At 40.1% G+C, this 18,152-nt stretch overlaps 1 protein-coding gene across 1 annotated transcript in view; it reads left to right on the forward strand.

Moving 5' to 3' along the window:
* Positions 1–1,816: 1,816 nt before the first annotated feature.
* Positions 1,817–18,152, forward strand: part of LOC145447919 (uncharacterized) — a 98,596-nt gene continuing 82,260 nt past the window's right edge. The window contains exons 1-7 of the mRNA XM_080326190.1: positions 1,817–1,900; positions 5,578–5,662; positions 7,726–7,894; positions 7,982–8,094; positions 9,172–9,447; positions 12,467–12,703; positions 12,782–12,925. Coding sequence (XP_080182316.1) covers positions 12,610–12,703; positions 12,782–12,925 — 238 coding nt within the window. The 5' untranslated portion in view covers positions 1,817–1,900; positions 5,578–5,662; positions 7,726–7,894; ... (1 more) ...; positions 9,172–9,447; positions 12,467–12,609. The remainder of the gene's footprint in view (positions 1,901–5,577; positions 5,663–7,725; positions 7,895–7,981; positions 8,095–9,171; positions 9,448–12,466; positions 12,704–12,781; positions 12,926–18,152) is intronic.

The raw sequence follows: 18,152 nt of genomic DNA on the forward strand, positions 1-18,152 counted from the left end.
CGCGGGTGCTTGAAATCAGACTGATGTGACGTCAAAGCAGTACGGAGCAGTTCCTTCAAATGCTTTCAAGCTTCAAAAGAAGATTTCAGCTCGGTAATCTCATTTCTCCGTAACTCTGTCATCGTTTGGTAAATCGTGGCAAAGGGGATTCACCGATTAAATTGTTATGTTGCCTTAAAATACACTGCACACCTAATTTGGCTCAATTACAACTAGTAGGGTACAAACTGAGGCAGAGCCAAATGAAATTTTTGAATCTACAATGGATAAATATAATATGAATTTTTCAAATTTTACTGTCAACCCCACGAAATTGTTAAGTAGCCCAAAACAAGGATTCGTAACAATTTTTGCTCGCTTTCAACCAGCAGAAGCGAAGTTATTGCAGTTGAAAGTTATGGATTTGCCAAAATAGGATCGAAGGGGAGAATTCCCAGAATCATCAGTTAAAAATCAAGTAACTTCACTTTTACCGGTTGGAATTGCGTCAATTTTGTTTTGCATCGTTTTTGTAGAAATATCAACGATTTAATGGGGTTGACAGTGAAATTTGGACACAAATTCAATAATTTTTATCATAAATTAATTTTTTTTAACTGGCTCCGCGTCGACTTCTGCTGGAATCGAGCCACATTTGGTATGTAGCGTTTTTAGGCAACCTAACAATGTAATCAGTGAATGCCGATATTCGGAAAAGAAAGTTACTTTTGAAAAAACCAATACATGTGCACACGTTAAAGAGCCGCAGTCAAAGGCTAAAAGAGCGGCAGTTTGCCCACCTCTGATCTATACGAAATACAGGTAGGCCTACGGTTCCGCTCTGTATAGTAGGACACGGGTGAACATAGATTTTCAGTGCTTGACTTTGTGAAATCAATCGCGCATTTCAATGACTTGGGTTACCATGAGCTTGAAAATTTTCTGTAAGGAGCTCACAATAGGATAAAGTTGGCAATAATCGATTTACGCATAGCTCAGAATATAGTAATAAAAAGCAGCGCAATCAAAATAATGTGAAGGATAAATTCTAATGACATTAACCTCACTGAATCAATACGACCATCTTGATCTTTAAAATATTCGACCGCGTGTCCCCACAAAGAAATAAGTTTATAAATCAAATGTGTCTTTTACTGTATGTGTTGGCATATTGTTTGGTGATTTTACTTTACCAATATAATCAGCAGATGAAGAATTGATGCAAGAATTATTCATTTGCAGAATCAGTATGCTAAGATGCTTTAAATATTTCTACCTGATGTAATTTTGGTGTGTTGCGGTGAAGTGTGAGATAGTAAAAATGATCAGCTTGCCACAGTTACGACAGACTTGTTTCGTCATTGTCGAGTTACTTTTTATGACAACACCTGGTAAGTAACATATTTATAGCATTTTAGGAAGTTGTGGCATACTCAATATTTTCCCAATATATATATTTTAGCGTACCGATAGAAATGAAGCTTCCTTACCTTGTACAATCTCTTAGAAACGCAATGTCTCAAAAACGGTCAGAGAAAATACAAAACTGTTCCTCCCTGTCAAATCATTATACTTGTATTGACGCAATGTAAACGTGATATCATTTTGCTGCTGATAAATGAATTACAAATACACTTTACATTAGCAGCTCCTGCGGGATTGAAGTTTCGATATGTAAAACCACTGACCCCAACTTGTTTGTTAGCATTTGAGCAGGCAAGACAAGATAAGTGATTTGTATGTTAATTAGTTACATCATAGGCCTCGCTTGCGAAGTAAACGTCACAATCGAAAGCACCTCTTCTATCATCGTTGAATTCGAGGACTTGACAACGCGGCATCCTACAAAATCAGTATCGTACCACGCCATGACATATCGACACTAGGATTCACTTTGGAAACCAACGAGACTTATGTGCAGGTATGTCTTGAGGTTGCCTGAAATAGAAGAATGCGACACAATGAAAAACGTCTGTTAAGCATGCGACCCTTGAGCATATGAGTGTATATAATTGGCACCAGTGAACTGAAATGTCGTATGCTGAAAAGGCTCATGCTAAAGCCACGCATGTATATGTACTGCATGCTCACACTTCAACGGATATCGTTTTGAAGCACGTAAGTGACAGGGACGACACCGCCCATTTCGCGTAATAGCTTGCAGAGTTAAGGCCACATTTTCGTGTAAATTGAATAATATACTCATTTCTTCGTATTTACCTAAACACGGATATTTTCGGCTAACACCAGTCAGGGGTAGAGGTCGACCGATATTGATTTTTACAGGCCGATACCGATACCGATATTTCGACACTCACAAGGCCGATAACCGATATCACAGGCCGATATTAATATGGAAGGAGCAGAGAACAATTTCGCCAAAAATATTATATATTAGGCAAAATGGCACTTGTTCATTCCACAGAAAGGTGAACAACAAACGAGAAACCTGAAATCGAAAAGACTCATTGCTTAATTGTGAACATTCGTTGAAATTTGGGATAACCGGAAAATCAAAACATGATACAGAATTGCCGATCAGTTCGGAAAAGGTAGATTGTAATGCAGGAAGCAAAGTTTCTCTGCATGCTCACCAAATTAAACTTGTCCCACAATGGTGAATCTGTCATATATTATCCTTTGCGTCGTCAAGTTCTTGAGATTGAGAACACGGGGCCTTGAATTTCCAATATTTTTAATTTTTTTAAAATATAAAATATCGGCCGCGATACCGGCCTTCATAGACGGATATCGACAATCGGGCAAGCTCTAAATATCGGCCTCGATAATCGGCCATCTCGATAATCGGTCGACCTCTAGTCAGGGGTAATCGTCATCAACTAGTAGAAAATTCACATGAACATTGTTTATCAAAAATTGTAGCACCAAATATGATTGCTGATATACAATATTTCAATTCTCCACTAGCTGATAACGATTGGCCTATACCCCGGACGAGTTTAAGCCCAAAATATTCGGGTATATTTCTATATGCACATATTATTCAATTGTATACGGGTGTTCTAAATTCTGTACCTCAAAGAATGTCTTGAAATGTTTCGTATTATAATGAACAAAGTACAAGATTCATATTGACAAATATAGGCACGAGTCGGGGCCTACGATAACTTGGGCCCCGCATGAGCACTATTCGCAGCGCAACGATCTGCAACTTTGTGCGTGATAAAATGATATAAATCGATAAGCAGGACGCAACAAACAATAAAAAATTCGTAAGTGTGTTATCTGGTTGTTATCGAAGAGTGATATTCTGGATTGGCAGTGCTACTTTTGCAAATGCGAACTTCGATAGATGAATCGAACATCTATAGGCTACCAATCGTTCCCATGTTCGTTTAATTCAGCAGTTCCCAACGTTTGAACATATACAGGCTAACAAGCGTTCCCATATTCGCTTAATTCAGTAGTTCCCAACCTTTTTCATCTCGTGGACCCTTTGGCCGCAACTTGAGCCAAAATTACCCAATAGGAGAAATCAGCCCGGTGATTAAAAGGCAATTCTTTCCAGCGCAAACATCATCTGACTGAAGAATAAGACGGGCACTACAGAGTATCTGTTTCAAGCCGGGCCGTGACAACACTTTGTCGACCTCCGGAAAACACTGGCGTTGGTCCCAATCAGCACAATTTCTAAAGGCCTTCGCTTCCCTAATCGCATACATGATCCCAAAATGTTATCAAAACCTCCGTTATTTGACTTGAATGAATTCACGCGTATTAACTACGGCGGAGCATGGACTGGAGCCGGATTGGATATCCAGCCGGATTTTCTCATTTTTGTTGGAGCCGGTTCGGAGTCGGAACAGTACTTATTACTAAGAGTATGACAGCCTCACCACCTTGCACCCTCGAATCAATAGCTATTAAAACGTTCGTGGGAATAAACCACATGGTCAGTCCAAGTTGGCATTAATACTTCAGATAAGGGTTGGGTTTGATCTTTGCGTTTTAATGTCCTATTTGCAATTTCTAAATAAATATTCAATACCATCCAGTGAGTAGATAATTATTATCGGAGTTTTACGGACCGATCACGCTCATTTCTAAAATCCGGCCTAGGAGCCGATCGGACCAGAATCGGACCAGAGATTCAAAAAACAGTATCGGAGTAGGACCAGAGAATTTGACGATCCGCTCCGTACTAGTATTTACGGTGTGTCAATGACGGAAACGATGGATAGAACTATTGTACGTACGGTCACGCCATTGAAATGACGAATTCAGTAAATAGCTGTAGTAACGTCTCCGATACCATGTTTTCATTTACGGTTGGATTCGTCGAATCCGAAACTAAAAATACTTTAGCAATGGCTCTTGTCGTGTATGTATAGCGTACATAAACATGTATCTCCGCCGAGTTACTACATCTGTGTTTAGTCACGCGCGATTGCAAAGAAGTCAAACATTCACTCTGTATCTTCGACACCACCTGTGACAAAATGTCGCTTGAGAGAGACTGCATGGCTCAAGGTTTTGAACTTCAGACTCTACCATAACGTTTGATACCATAACTAGGCAACAAGGTTTCTCAGCGATAGCTAATTAAAAAAAAACTTCCTAGGCAGCCTGTAACCCTGCAGTATTCTCCTTCCATTGATCGCCATTGTTACAAAATCGTGAATTCACCATCAACCATCGGCTTGCCGATTAAGAAAATAAGCATCATTCTTTTGATTCTTGTCTTTTCAGATTACTTGGTTTTAGAGCAAAACTTGCTGAAACTTTGAAGCTCTACGTTAATTCACGCACTGCGGGTTTTCCTCTTCCTTTTTCGAGGCTGAGTCACTTTCACTTTTTATTTATTACTTTTCACGTGTTTGATTGAGGCAAAAACCAAAATTATGAAAATCCTTCAATTCAAGACTTAAATCAATACCCATGACCAGTCCTAATCAACTCCCGCCATTCTTAGTCTGATTATATTTCGATGAACACGAAGAAAAGGCTATTAAAATCAAACGAAATGACGGACATACAAACCCGCGTGGAGGAACGCCATGCCAGCCAAATAAAAGCAATCATTCAAGTTCGGTTTACGAAATATGTTACACGTCAATTTTATGTTCATCTCTATTATTTCTTTTGAGGTCACGGCAATTCTCTGGAAAGAGCTTCGCAAATACGGAAAAATTTTCCGTGATCGGGTTTTCGCGATGTATGTCTATGTCTATGTAGCTGTCTAAGAAACTTTCCCTGGAGACTGAACTAACGACCCGACCCTGTGATCATTAGTTGGCGTCTGATCCATACCAGAATTTGATCGTTTACACATTTGCTTTGATGAAGTAGTAAACTATCTGCATCTGTTTTCACGGTTATGTAGCTGCATATGAGACTCCCTTGGGAGACTGAAGACCGCGCTGTCACTAGTTGGCACCGGATCCATACCAGAATTTATTCTTTTGTACGTTTTCTTGGTTTGACGAAGTATAAACTATCTATATAACTGTATATGGCTGTCAAAGCAAACCACGTTTGCCATTGGAAACACTGAATTATTTGTGAGACTGCTTGGTACATTTTCTGTGCTTTTCTGTGACTCAATAATAGTCGTACTTGAACGCGTTTGAATTTCAGGTCTCCTATTTAGAGTCAGATACGCTGTACGACATCACGGTGGAATCGTCGGATTGGTTTACAAAAAATTGCACTGCTCACACGTGTAAGTTTTACACGTGATTAGAAGTAAAAATAAAAACCCATTTTTTGAATGATCACGAGTAAGGCTGGGCACAATGATCCGAGTAATGATTTGAGTCGAGTAGTAAACGACGATTGTTTCGAGTACTGAAATTATACGCTTTTCGCCACCGACAGTTCATTTATTACCGAGAATTATAGTTTAGATACTAATTTTCACTGTTGAAGCTTCGAACCCTTGAATGGCCGTATCGTAACATACGAAGCATATAGTACCAAGCTACGAACGTTACTGCAAATAGCACATTTCCGAAGTCATGATCATGATTCATGATCATAATCATCCACAACATTGTAACCAAGTGCAATGAAATTGGTATGGTCGAAAAAATACCAAAGTCTCTTTAATATGATGGATAACAGGCATTATATTCTTTGTGGTGGCATAAGAGGTACATATTTGAACTTTGACATATTAATTCTGATATGACGTCATAATGAGTGATATTCATTTACTCCACTCGACTCGAAGCATATTACATGATTCAGAATCGAATCACTCAGTTACCCGATTTTGCCCTTCCCAAATCGCCAGACTCAACACTACGAGCCAGTGTCAGTACTATAGAAACGCTCCTGTAATACAAGGCTTTTAACGTTTATCGGTAAAGGAGCTATACCAAGGTAATGTAGGCTAGAGGGATGTTCATAATTGGCTGACTTTCGAAAATAGGTTCTTGGTTGTATCCAGTCAGTATCCCGTGATTCCTACCACCAAACGTATTCTAGCTACTTTTTCATGTTTGGGTCAGGTGTTAGATATCGCGAAATCAAATTATCTGAGTATATCTATAACAAAATAATTGAATTGACAAAAGTGGTTATCTTCCCGACTTGAACCCTATTCCGCGAGAAAGTATACCAAATCTAGCGAGCTGTGGGAGGATAGCAAACAGGCCTGAAGGTCGAATGGTTATGAATAGGGCTATAGGCACATCGATTCGCGTGTTCGGATATGAATCGAGTATTTTTCCCAATGATTCGAGTTGAGTATAGTGAAAGATGATTTTTTCCGAGTAGACCTAATGGAAATATACGACTATTGTTACTATATCAACAAAAGTTATAGTTTCGATTGTATTTGCACTGTGGACGCCTTGAAACCTCGATTTGTTATACCGCAGCATACGAATCATGTAGTAGAGAGCTAGGCACGTAACTGGAAATGACCTATCCGCGAAGTCGTGATAAAACCACCGCATTGTCACCAAGTGCAATGAAATAAGCCTAGACTTTTTAGACTCATCGCTCTCTTATCAAGCTCAACAAAATGTTCGCCACCCCCCATATGTACGGTTTCGAGGAGGACATGTAAACGGGAAATTTATTCACCTAACTCAGATTACTGGTAATTTGACTAAAAAAAGGGTAATTTTTCGAGTAGCTGCTCGAAAGACCGGTTTCCGCGTCTATACTTTCCCTTGAGTTCACCTTGTTTAGTCAACTTTCTCGTCGTGTGCAGAATAAGCCGTCTTCTCGTGCATTGTTTGGCTGTGTTAAATAAACATATCTCGGTAATATTTTTGCCCTCTACCGCCCCCCAAATCGTCCCTCTGGTATTTTCGAACCAGTGTTTCCCAAAATCGCCCTTTTGGGGCGATATCGCCCACGTTGGGAGCCACTGGCCTTTGGTCGAAAAGATAGCAAATCATGTTTCATGTGATGTAGAACTGGTGATGTATTCTTTGTGGCAGCATAATAGGCAGATACATTATTCAATCTTTTCACATCTCTCATGGTTTTATAACGTTTACGGATACCGGAATAAAGATGCAGGACTCAATTCGGAATCGATATCTCAGGTTGTCGATTTTGACCAGCCCTTGTTATAAATTACTGCCGGATCATAAGGTCATTAGCCTGGCTTCTTAGAAAAAGCTTATACGTAAAGCTATTTGGCATAAGTCAGTTATGTGTGTACAATGGCGCAGACAAACGATTTTCTGCAGGTGATATGCTACGGAAAATTGCTGCATTTCGATTTAGAAACATTACGTCAAGGATTTTCTGCTTGTGGTTTTCTAGACCCCGAGCCAATACAAGTCATTGTTGGGCGACAGCCCACACCATATTCGGCAGTATTATTCCTCGGTTCAAATCCTCGGGTGACTCAGTGGGAGATCGAGCTGAATTATATTAATGGAACGAGCGCAAGGAGTCGGAATACTACTGCTAATACCTTTTTCGGATTCATGTAAGAAGAAATGATACCATAGTATATTACTTGATGTAGGTACATATCTTCAAGGGAGTGAAATTCATTCGTATCGTTTCAATGCAGCGTGACAGATCTGGTCCCTAACACTGATTATATCGTGCGCGCGAGAGCATCGCAAATACTTGGTCAAACTGTTGACCGAACTGGTTTCGGCGATTGGACAAATTTTACCACAGGTATTAATTTTATAATTCTTCGTGAGTCCTAGGAGGCCATAAGACTTTTTCAGGCGAGTCATGCAGAATTTTAGCATCTCGAAGTCCACGATAACAAAATAAATCAATTACAATTTGATGAATTAAAAGAAATGAACTCCAGAAGCTGCAAGAAGAGGCAGCTATTATGGTGTGCGATAAGCCAATAGATATATGACAGATGAGTTTTGAGTTCGCCATCATCAAATCTACCTCATTCTTGCGTCGCGTAATATCTAACTCAATTCACTAGTGAAAGGGCGTGTGTGTCTGTGAAATGTATAGTCTATTCAACATATATATTTGCTTAGAACTCATCAAATTATGCTCGCCGTACCTAATTCTTTTTATGGCTACGTCACTGGCCCGAACGTCGTGAAGCAAACCCAAGATAACCTCAGTATACTCTTCACCGTTTGGCATGGACATTGCTGAAGTTTTAACATTACGGAATACGTGTCCTAAATTTTCGAAGACCCTACTTGATTATGTATAATTGTATATGCAATATTCGCACGTACCAATATTATGTGTTGACTTCATTCATTCCCTCTACAATATTTTGCGCCCCTTGCGACTATACAGAGTGCGCACTGATTTTTTATTACTTTAATTTAAGCGATTTAGGCTCGTTCTTGAATTGATGACGTAATGCCGAACTTGGTTCGCTAAGGAAAGGGTACGTGGGTGGGTCTATATATCGCATGTATAAATGGTAACGACGAAATGGCCTTTTTGAAAAGGATGGAAGGACTTGTGGGCGTTCCGTCGGGGAAGTACCACTGAACTCCAAAAAATTGATCCACCCAAATTTTTTGTGAATACGCTCATGAGTGCGATAATACTGTAGCCGTGTTGTTGCTGGTATGGAAACGATTCAATATAGCTTCAGTCCAGTAAATAATTCGCGGAGGTTTTACCTTCCAAATATACTATTCGTTATAATTCCGAGATTTCATTCTTGTATAACTTTTAACTACCATTGAACTTTGGACGGTGACTTTATAAAGGAAACTCATTGAAATATCTTAATCCTAAGCGCGAACAATATATGTTTAGGTCTGCTATCTGTATTCGGACGGGTAACCCTGTTAGATGTTCTATATGAAACGGACCCATCGTCAGAAGTACGAGCAAACATCACCAGTCGCATACGGCGCGCTTCTTCGATCAAAGGAAATTTCTCGGACTTGTCGATAATACGTATTACGGATACGTCTGGATTAGCGACTGTGGATTATGAGATCAAAGTTTTTGAAAGTTTTATTGCGAATATTCCTGACTTCACCATATCGTCGGAGGCATTCAATGAATCGAGGATTAATGACGGTAGCGGTATAGGTTATTTGATTAAAAGGATTTTTTTCGTCCACCTGTTATAGAATATACGCATGGTAAAAATGTTGGCGTATGGATACCAGCCCAGCTGCACTTTACCGGGTGGAATTAAGTCCTAATCAAAGGGTCGATTGCTGCCTGATTATACCTGTAGCACCCATTTTACGTGTTTGATTAGTTATGGTTGTTCAATTTAAGGCTGTTCGAAAATAACTTTTTTTCCCTGGATTCAAGCCATTCACTAATTAAATTGTCAGGTTACCCTAAAAAACTCTGCACACAAAATTTGATTCAATTCTAAAAAGTATGCGACACCGCAGATTCAATTAAAATTTTTAATTCATTAGAAAAAATTTCAAATTTTTCTGTCGACCCCACGAAATTGTTGAGCTGTCTTCAAAGACGATGCAAAACAAATTTGAGTCAATTCCAACAAGTAGTAGCGGAGTTATATGAGTTTTTCGTTGATAATCCAACGATCAAGGATAATCCGAGAATTATCAACGAAAAAGTTTTAAAAGCAGATTAAGTCGTTGTTCGTTGATCGTCTACTTTTAGCGGTTGAGTCGGAGGGGACACTTACGAAGATGTGGGGTAAAATAAAGACTGACATGTCAAGTAGTCGGGCTTTTTGGTAACATATATTCGATTACCGTGATTCGGGGCGGGCAATTTTGGCCGGTTATCGTGATAATTTCAATGAATATACCAAAACTACTTTGTACTTTACAAAAGTATAAGTGTAAAATGTATGTAGTTTTGCCCAAAGTAATGTAGAAGTAGAAGTGAAGCAGTCTAACAACCTAACCACTTGATAATAAGTAGTAGAGGCAGGCAAAGCCTATACTTGAATACTCGGAAAAGTAAAAGGACATCGTCAATTATTACCAATGGAATCTAAAATAGATATACATATATATAATATGATTTAGACCAGTGGTTCTTAACCTTTTTTCCTCCAGCGCCCCCTTTCAAAAATTATCGTGCTCCAGCGCCCCCCACCTCATATTGTAAGGAGTGTAATAAAGACAATGGGTCAGACGGAGGGCCGTAACAGCACTTCGTCAGCCCCTCTAAACAAATGATTATATTGGTCTCCCATAGCGTGATAAACCAAACTCGTGTGGGCTTCGCCCCCATGAACCCCGCCGCGTGATTTCAATGCTCAGAAAAGTTTATGTGGCCTGGTCGCCCTAGAAGCCAAAATTTTCTATAATGCATTAATGAAATAGGTTGTAATTGCATAATGCATATATATGTCACTATAAACTTTTTATCCTCTCAGCCCACGTAATCTGATTTACCAGTAGCGCTGAGTGAGCTTTTGTACTGGAAAATGAAGACCATGTAATTAATGATTGAACATACTCGGGCGTGCCCGTTGGTACAATTAAATCGTTACATGCTATTTTGTTACCTCTTGTCCGCTATATAGTCAAAAGATATTGAAACGCATAAACGTACTAAACTAAAGTTAGCACACGATTCAAAATTGGTATTTCATCACTGGCAAATAATTTTTGTGATCGATGTTATTTGTCCTGTGGGGTGCAGATTGCGACGACATGATAATTCGGCACGAGCGATTTAATCACATATGGACAATTAGACTTATATACATCGAAGTTTACGCTCAACATAAGGGCAATCCTCTTCGGCTAAGGTTTTCTAGCTGACGATCTTTTTGACGAACTTCTCGGAGTCCCATATTCACCGGAACTTCATATGTCTTCGTGAATCGTGGCGTGGTGATAGCCGACGCCGAAATGCCTATTTATATTTTCTATAGTTATGCGTATTCTTCTGTGGGGAAGTCGTCATAACATGATGTTTAATTTATGTTCATTCACCAAAAAAATTTAGGGCACCCTTCGAGCGAACGGATCGGGGGTTTGGGTAGCAGCAGTTTCGGTCTTGGTAAGAGGTCAAAGTTCAGTCGGTCTTTTTGGGACTTTGGTATTGGAAATATTTCGCGCTTTAATCGCGCTCGAGGACCATTCGACTATAATAAACCATATAATAATATGTAATAATTGGTATATTCAGGGTCTAATAAAGGTTGTTAAAACAACAATCGGGTACGGTTTCATATACCCTGTGGTTCGGATTTTGTAAGTCAACTGAGAATGGGATGCATCTATCTGCTCACACTGAATTTAGTACTGTACCCAGTTATTAATTTTAACATGAATGTATTCCAAACAAAGCAACTCATATTATATAACGTTCATCTGAGGTTGTGAACAACAACACGAGATAATATCATCCTATTCTGACGGTTTAATTTTGTAGCTTTCAAATACAAGTATATTTAGTGATTCATTTCGTGCACAAAGCTTCAAAACTTATGTTATGTACAAGGGGCACTCACTCTCAATCAAAAGTGATATACAGGGCCTCCTTCTTCGATTTTCACACGCTGTGCGCTGTAGAATATAATACCTAATTCGAAACATTTTGTTGAAAATAACCCTAGCAAGCGTGACGGCAGTGTTTTAATTAACGGGAAATTGGCGATCTAAAAGTACGCGAGATTTGTTTTATATGAATTATAATAACCCAGTACATTTATGAAAACATTTGTAGCAAACATAGTCGCGTAGCGCGACCAAAAATGTCGGGATTTGACATGTTTTCTGTGATGTTAATTTTTCTGAATACTCCTTAAGGATATGTCTTACTAGCTACTACCACATCATTTGCTGCGAAGCCAATTTCTTCAGTGCCCCCCTTATCGCCCCCCTGAGCCCAGCGCCCCCCATATCACCCTCTGAGCATTTCCGCCCCCTTCAAAATCGCCAAAATGGTGGCAAGGTTAAGAACCACTGATTTAGACATAACACATATATACTTGAATGCATGCTTCCATTTCTGGTACACATACCAGTCACGATTGTATACGAGATATGATTTTGAGATTGCGATATTTTAGTATCGAGAAAGTAACGGGGCGGTCTAATTGGCATTTTGCAACGAAATGTGCACACCACCACGAATCAGTAGGTCACTTTTTTAGGAACAACCAACGATGGAATATTATATTGGGGATTCGGCGATGGAACAAAACACGAGCTGGGATACGTCTACCGTAATCTTACCATAACATGTCACGATTCGCCTTCTGCGTTACTGCGCACAACAATCGAAATAGGATACACCATGGAAAGTGGCGAACACGTCATAGTTGTTTGGTCGAGAAATCCAGATGAAGCTGCATCGTGCGGTCCGTGGGAACTACGACTAGATCAAGATGGTAGCCTGCACAGTGCTCGTTAAGATTTCGATCCGTAATTTACTCATCGTGACCGATTTCGTTTTGTCGCGTACGCAGACAGCTTTGCCACAAACACGATTACCGGCATCGGTGTTACCGCACTGCTAAACGATCGAGCAAATGACCTGCTTTACACCAAACTTTACGAGGCTGTGAATATTCCGTCCCGACAAATAGTGCAATACTACTTCTTCAATAAGGGTGAGTTGTAGGGATGGTGTGAACGTGAGGTTCACGTTCGCGTTCTGTGTGTGAAATTCAGTAATTTGGAGTTTCACGTTCACAAACGAACCTTGGTAGGTTCTGCACCGTGAACCTTTTTCATATATTAAAATTTTCACTTCATTATAACATCTTTGGTTGAAATTTATTGCATTTCAACTGCGCGGCGGGCCAATATATGCATGACACTGGCAGCATAAAAGAATCAACTCTAAACGAGCATCCACCTTGACAATCTCAAAGATTTTAGTTGCTTTTATACAAAAGTTTGCTCGAATATTTAGTGACTCTCTTCTGTTGACCAGCAATCGCACAACACCAAGAGTGAAATACACTACATTTAGGTAATCAGCGAATGATGCTAATTCAACCAATCAATGAAATTGATATCGATGTCTGATGTAAAAAATCTAAAATGAGTACGGGGTTAATCTTGATTTCATATGTTTATTGAAACAAAACAAAACAAAAAAGAAATCCGCGCGATTGGGGTGTTGGCTACTGCTGTATAACTAGTTAATGGAGTAATATCTGTAGCAAATATAGAAACCCGTTTTACACTCTGCTCAATATCAACGTAGCAGTACTCATACGCCGAATAGATTGTCCGGTCTGGCCTCGACTGTTGAGGCGTAAGCTTGCATTCCCTTGCAAGTTGAAATTGTTGGCAAAGCAACGTAAGATATTGATTTTACAGGATTATTATATCATTTGATCGCCCCAGATGATAGATTTGGCGACGTTGAAATTGTCAATATGTACCTCAGCATTGTGGCATTATGGGGCCCGCGTCGTCGGTACGCATCGTGTATAGGCAGGGTTCGGGAACCTTTTTAGTCCGAAGAGCGATATTGGCCTTATTTTCTTTCCATTTTAACTCCCAAAGAGCCGCACACGTCATTCAGCTGTTACGTCACGATTGAAAATTCCGAACGTCAGTGTAACACCATAGTGTCCTATATGGTGTCGACACAGGCAAATCTCACGCCACAGTGAAATTGTATCACGTCAGAATTTCCATTTGGCTACAGGCAATTTGACGGTCATTTTTGACCGGCTTGCCGAGCATTAAATTTGGTAAAACGGGTATCAATCGAAAGCTGACTCTGCACTGAATACGAAAATATAAATTCTATTCCGCTCGTGGCCCTGGAACTCCGACAATCTCCCTCGAATTTTTCGTTGTTACGGAGATTGGCATTGGGACGCAACAATGCTGAACAATGCTGTCTGGCTCCTTTTCTCTTGAGCTACTCTCTCGTTTCGCCAGACAGCATTGTTGCGTCCCAATGCCAATCTCCATAACAATGAAAAATTCGAGGCTGATTGTGGGCCAGGGCTTCCAGGGCCACGAGCGTAATAAAATTCCTATTTTCGTAATCAGTGCAGAGTCAGCTTTCGATCGATACCCGTTTAACCAAATTTAATGCTCGGGAAGCCGGTCAAAAATGACCGTCAAATTGCTTGTAGCAAAATGGAAATTGTGACGTGATACAATTTCACTGTGGCGTGAGATTTGCCTGTGTCGACACCATATAGGACACTATGGTAACACTAATTGGAACTCACTACTGACCAAGCGTACATGGGATTCGCCGTGTGCGTCACATTGTCCCTGTAAAAATTCGTAATAATCATGCTGGTTGCCTTATTTGAGCATGCGAAACTTGAGTTACGAGAACGTTAGGTTCGTCGTGATGGTCCTTTTAAACGCGAGAACCCATGATCACATGCGCAGCTGGAGCCAAACATGGTCACTACAGCAGTATATAGGCCTACCCGCTCTAAGCTATGATACATCAGTAACGTAGGGTCAGGGGAGGCAAATGAGGGTGCAGGTATTTTCTAGGGATGGTGTGAACGTGAGGTTCACGTTCGCGTTCTGTGTGTGAACCTCAGAAATTCAGAGGTTCACGTTCACAAACGAACCTTGGTAGGTTCTGCACTGTGAACCTTTTTCATGTATGACAACTTTCACTTCATTATAACACTCTTGGTTGAAATTTACTGCATTTCAACTGCAGGTCACTCTATGCATGGCGCTGGCAGAATAAAAAATCAACACTAAACGAGCATGTAGCTTGACAATCTCATTAGTTTTACTTGCTTCGTTACAAAAGTTTGCTCGAAATATCCAGTTTGTGAATATTTAGTGACTCTCTGCTGTGAGTTTGACCAGCAATTACATAACATCAAGAGCGAAATACACCATATGTACTAGGGATGGTGTGAACGTGAGGTTCACGTTCGCGTTCTGTGTGTGAACCTCGGAAATTTAGAGGTTCGCGTTCACAACAGAACCTTGGTGGGTTCTGCACTGTGAACCTTTTTGGTAAATTGTAATTTGCACTTCATTATAAGATCTCTGGTTCAAACTTATTGCATTTCAACTGCAGGTCACTCTATGCATGGCGCTGGTAGCATAAAAAATCAACACTAAACGAGCATGCATCTTGACAACCTTCAAAGTTTTACTTGCTTTTTTTATACAAAAACTTTCTCGAAATATCCAGCTTTCCGTTTGTGAATATTTAGTGACTCTCTGCTGTGAGCTTGACCCACAATCACACAACATCACGAGCGATATACGTAGTCAGCGAATGGTGCTTATGCAACCAATCAATGACATTGATATCGTTTTCTGATGTAAAAATCGAGCGGGCGTACGGGATCAATCTTGACTTCATATCTTTACTGTATCATTAAAACCGAATCCGTGCGATTAAGGTGATGGCTACTGCTGTATAACTTGTTGTTTGCGGTATCGGTAGCGAGTATAGAAACCCGTTTTATACTCTGCGCAATATCAATGTAGCAATACTCAGACTCCGAACGGGGCCTACGATAACTTACGACCTTATATGGCGCATTCCACTTGCAATATCGGGGAGGCCGACGTTCGCAAAACAGACATCAGCGATTGCTTACGATTTCGCTTCTCGCAACCAGATGCCTCCATTAAGATAAGTCTAGCAAAGCCGTATCCGTATAACAGATGAAATTAGTACTTTCCCAAAGTTACAATTGACAGCGTCGAAGAGTTATCCAGTATATCCACTTATCACAGAAATAGGCTGTATAGCGGTAGGGAACAAACTTGCTAGCGGCAAGGAACAAACTTGCTAATGTTAAGCATTTTAATGCATGGTGAAATCAATTACATTATGTAAAGAATAAATTGATATCGTTTTCATAAGTAACTATTCACAAAAAAGAACACCAAGCTTATGGTCATAAAGCTTCGACCTCACATCCGTGAATCAAATGCATCAATGAAGTATGCAGGCCACTACTTGCTCAAATGCCGTCTTTTAAGTCCTTCACATCATTTTTTCTCATGAAGGCATTGACCAGCTTTTGCTTGTTAGTGTAACATATGTTCACAATGATTCAGGCTCGCCAATTTGAAAGCTCGATCTTCATGAGTAGAACAGGCAAAGCCCAAGGGCCCCCAAATCGTTGCAAAACATTTTCGGAGCTCCTTCCACTGGGACTCGAGGATGAGAGCAGATGATTGTATCAGAACTATCCAGGTTTGAAAAACTTGGTGATACCACAAACTTGGCGAGTGGTTCTGATGGAGCAAGCAATCCAATACGATAGAGTCGAAATCGCATGAGCTTATGTAACCGGATTGATCAAAAATGAACTCGCGAGTAGTTACTTATGAAAATGACTTCAATATATTCTTTACATGCTGTAATTGATTTTACCATGCATTAAAATACTTCTCATTAGCAAGGTTATTCCTTACCGCTATACAGTCTATTTGTGTGATTAGTGGATAAGGGGATATACTGGATAACTGTATCTTGGACGCTGTCAATTGTAACTTTGGGAAAGTACTAATTTCGTCTGTTATAAGGCTTTGCTAGACTTATCCTAAGGGAGGGATCTGGTTGCGACAAACGAAATCGTAAGCAATCGCTGATGTCTGTTTTGCGAACGTCGGCCTGTCCGATGTTGCGAGTGGAATGCGCAATATAAGGCCGAAAGTTATCGTAGGCCCCGCTCCGAATTCCGAACACATTGTCCGGTCTGGCTAAGACCGTTAAGGCGTAAGCTTATATTCCCTAGTAAGTCTTCGTCGAAATTGTTGGCAAAGCGACGGAATGTATTGATTTTATGCGATTATTATATCGTTTGATTACCGCGGTTGATACATTTAGTGACGTTTAGAACGCCAATATATATATATATATCGACTTTTCAATTAGATAAAATAAAAAAGGGCAAGATGTCAAAACGCCAATATGTACTTCTGCAATGTGACATTATGGGGCCCGAGTCTTCGCTAGGTATCGTGTACATTAATATAGGCTATCACTTCATTGAAAGACAAAGTTAGAATTAGCAATATGACGTCACGAGGTTCACGTTCGTGTTCACACAGAACCTTTCAAAAAGGTTCGCGTTCACACGAACCTGAACCTTTCAGAGGTTCACACCATTCTTAATATGTACCATGGTGAGCGAATGATGCTTATTCAACCATTCACTGAAATTGATATCGTTGTCTGATGTAAAAAAAAATCTAGCAGGCGTACGGGGTCAATCTTGACTTCATATGTTTATTGTATCATAAAAACCAAATCCATGCGATTGGGGTGTTGGCTACTGCTGTATAACTTGGTAATGGGATAATATAGGTAGCAAGAATAGAAACCCATTTTACACTCTGCTCGATATCAACGTGGCAATACTCAGTCGCGCGGTCCATTTCTGGTCCGCGGTCCCGTTAAGGCGTAAGCATATATTCCCTTGCAAGTCCTCGTCGGAATTGTGGTCAAAGCGAAGGGAGATATTGATTTTATGGAATTATTTTATCATTTGATTACCCCAGTTGATACATTTATTAATATAGCGTTTGATTGCCCCAGTTGAAAGATTTGGAGACGTTTAATATACGTCAATATGTACTTCAGCATTGTGGCATTTTGTGGGCCGAGTCGTCGCTAGGTATCGTGTACCCGGTACACATTAATATAGGCTATCACTTCACTGAAATATAGGGTAGGAATTAGCAATATGACGTCACATGACGCCAAGAGGTTCACACCATCCCTAGTATTTTCTATTGATGTTCAGTTCATGAATGAATAGATTTTGAACATTTTCTCCCAAATTCACACAATTTGCATATCTATTGTTCGAAAATAAAGCGCGAAAAGAGAAGTAAGGCACAGACGGGCCGAGCCTCGCCATT

This window comes from Botryllus schlosseri, chromosome 10 (assembly GCF_051294905.1).
Source record: "Botryllus schlosseri isolate E-star chromosome 10, Bs_hap1, whole genome shotgun sequence".
NCBI lineage: Eukaryota > Metazoa > Chordata > Ascidiacea > Stolidobranchia > Styelidae > Botryllus > Botryllus schlosseri.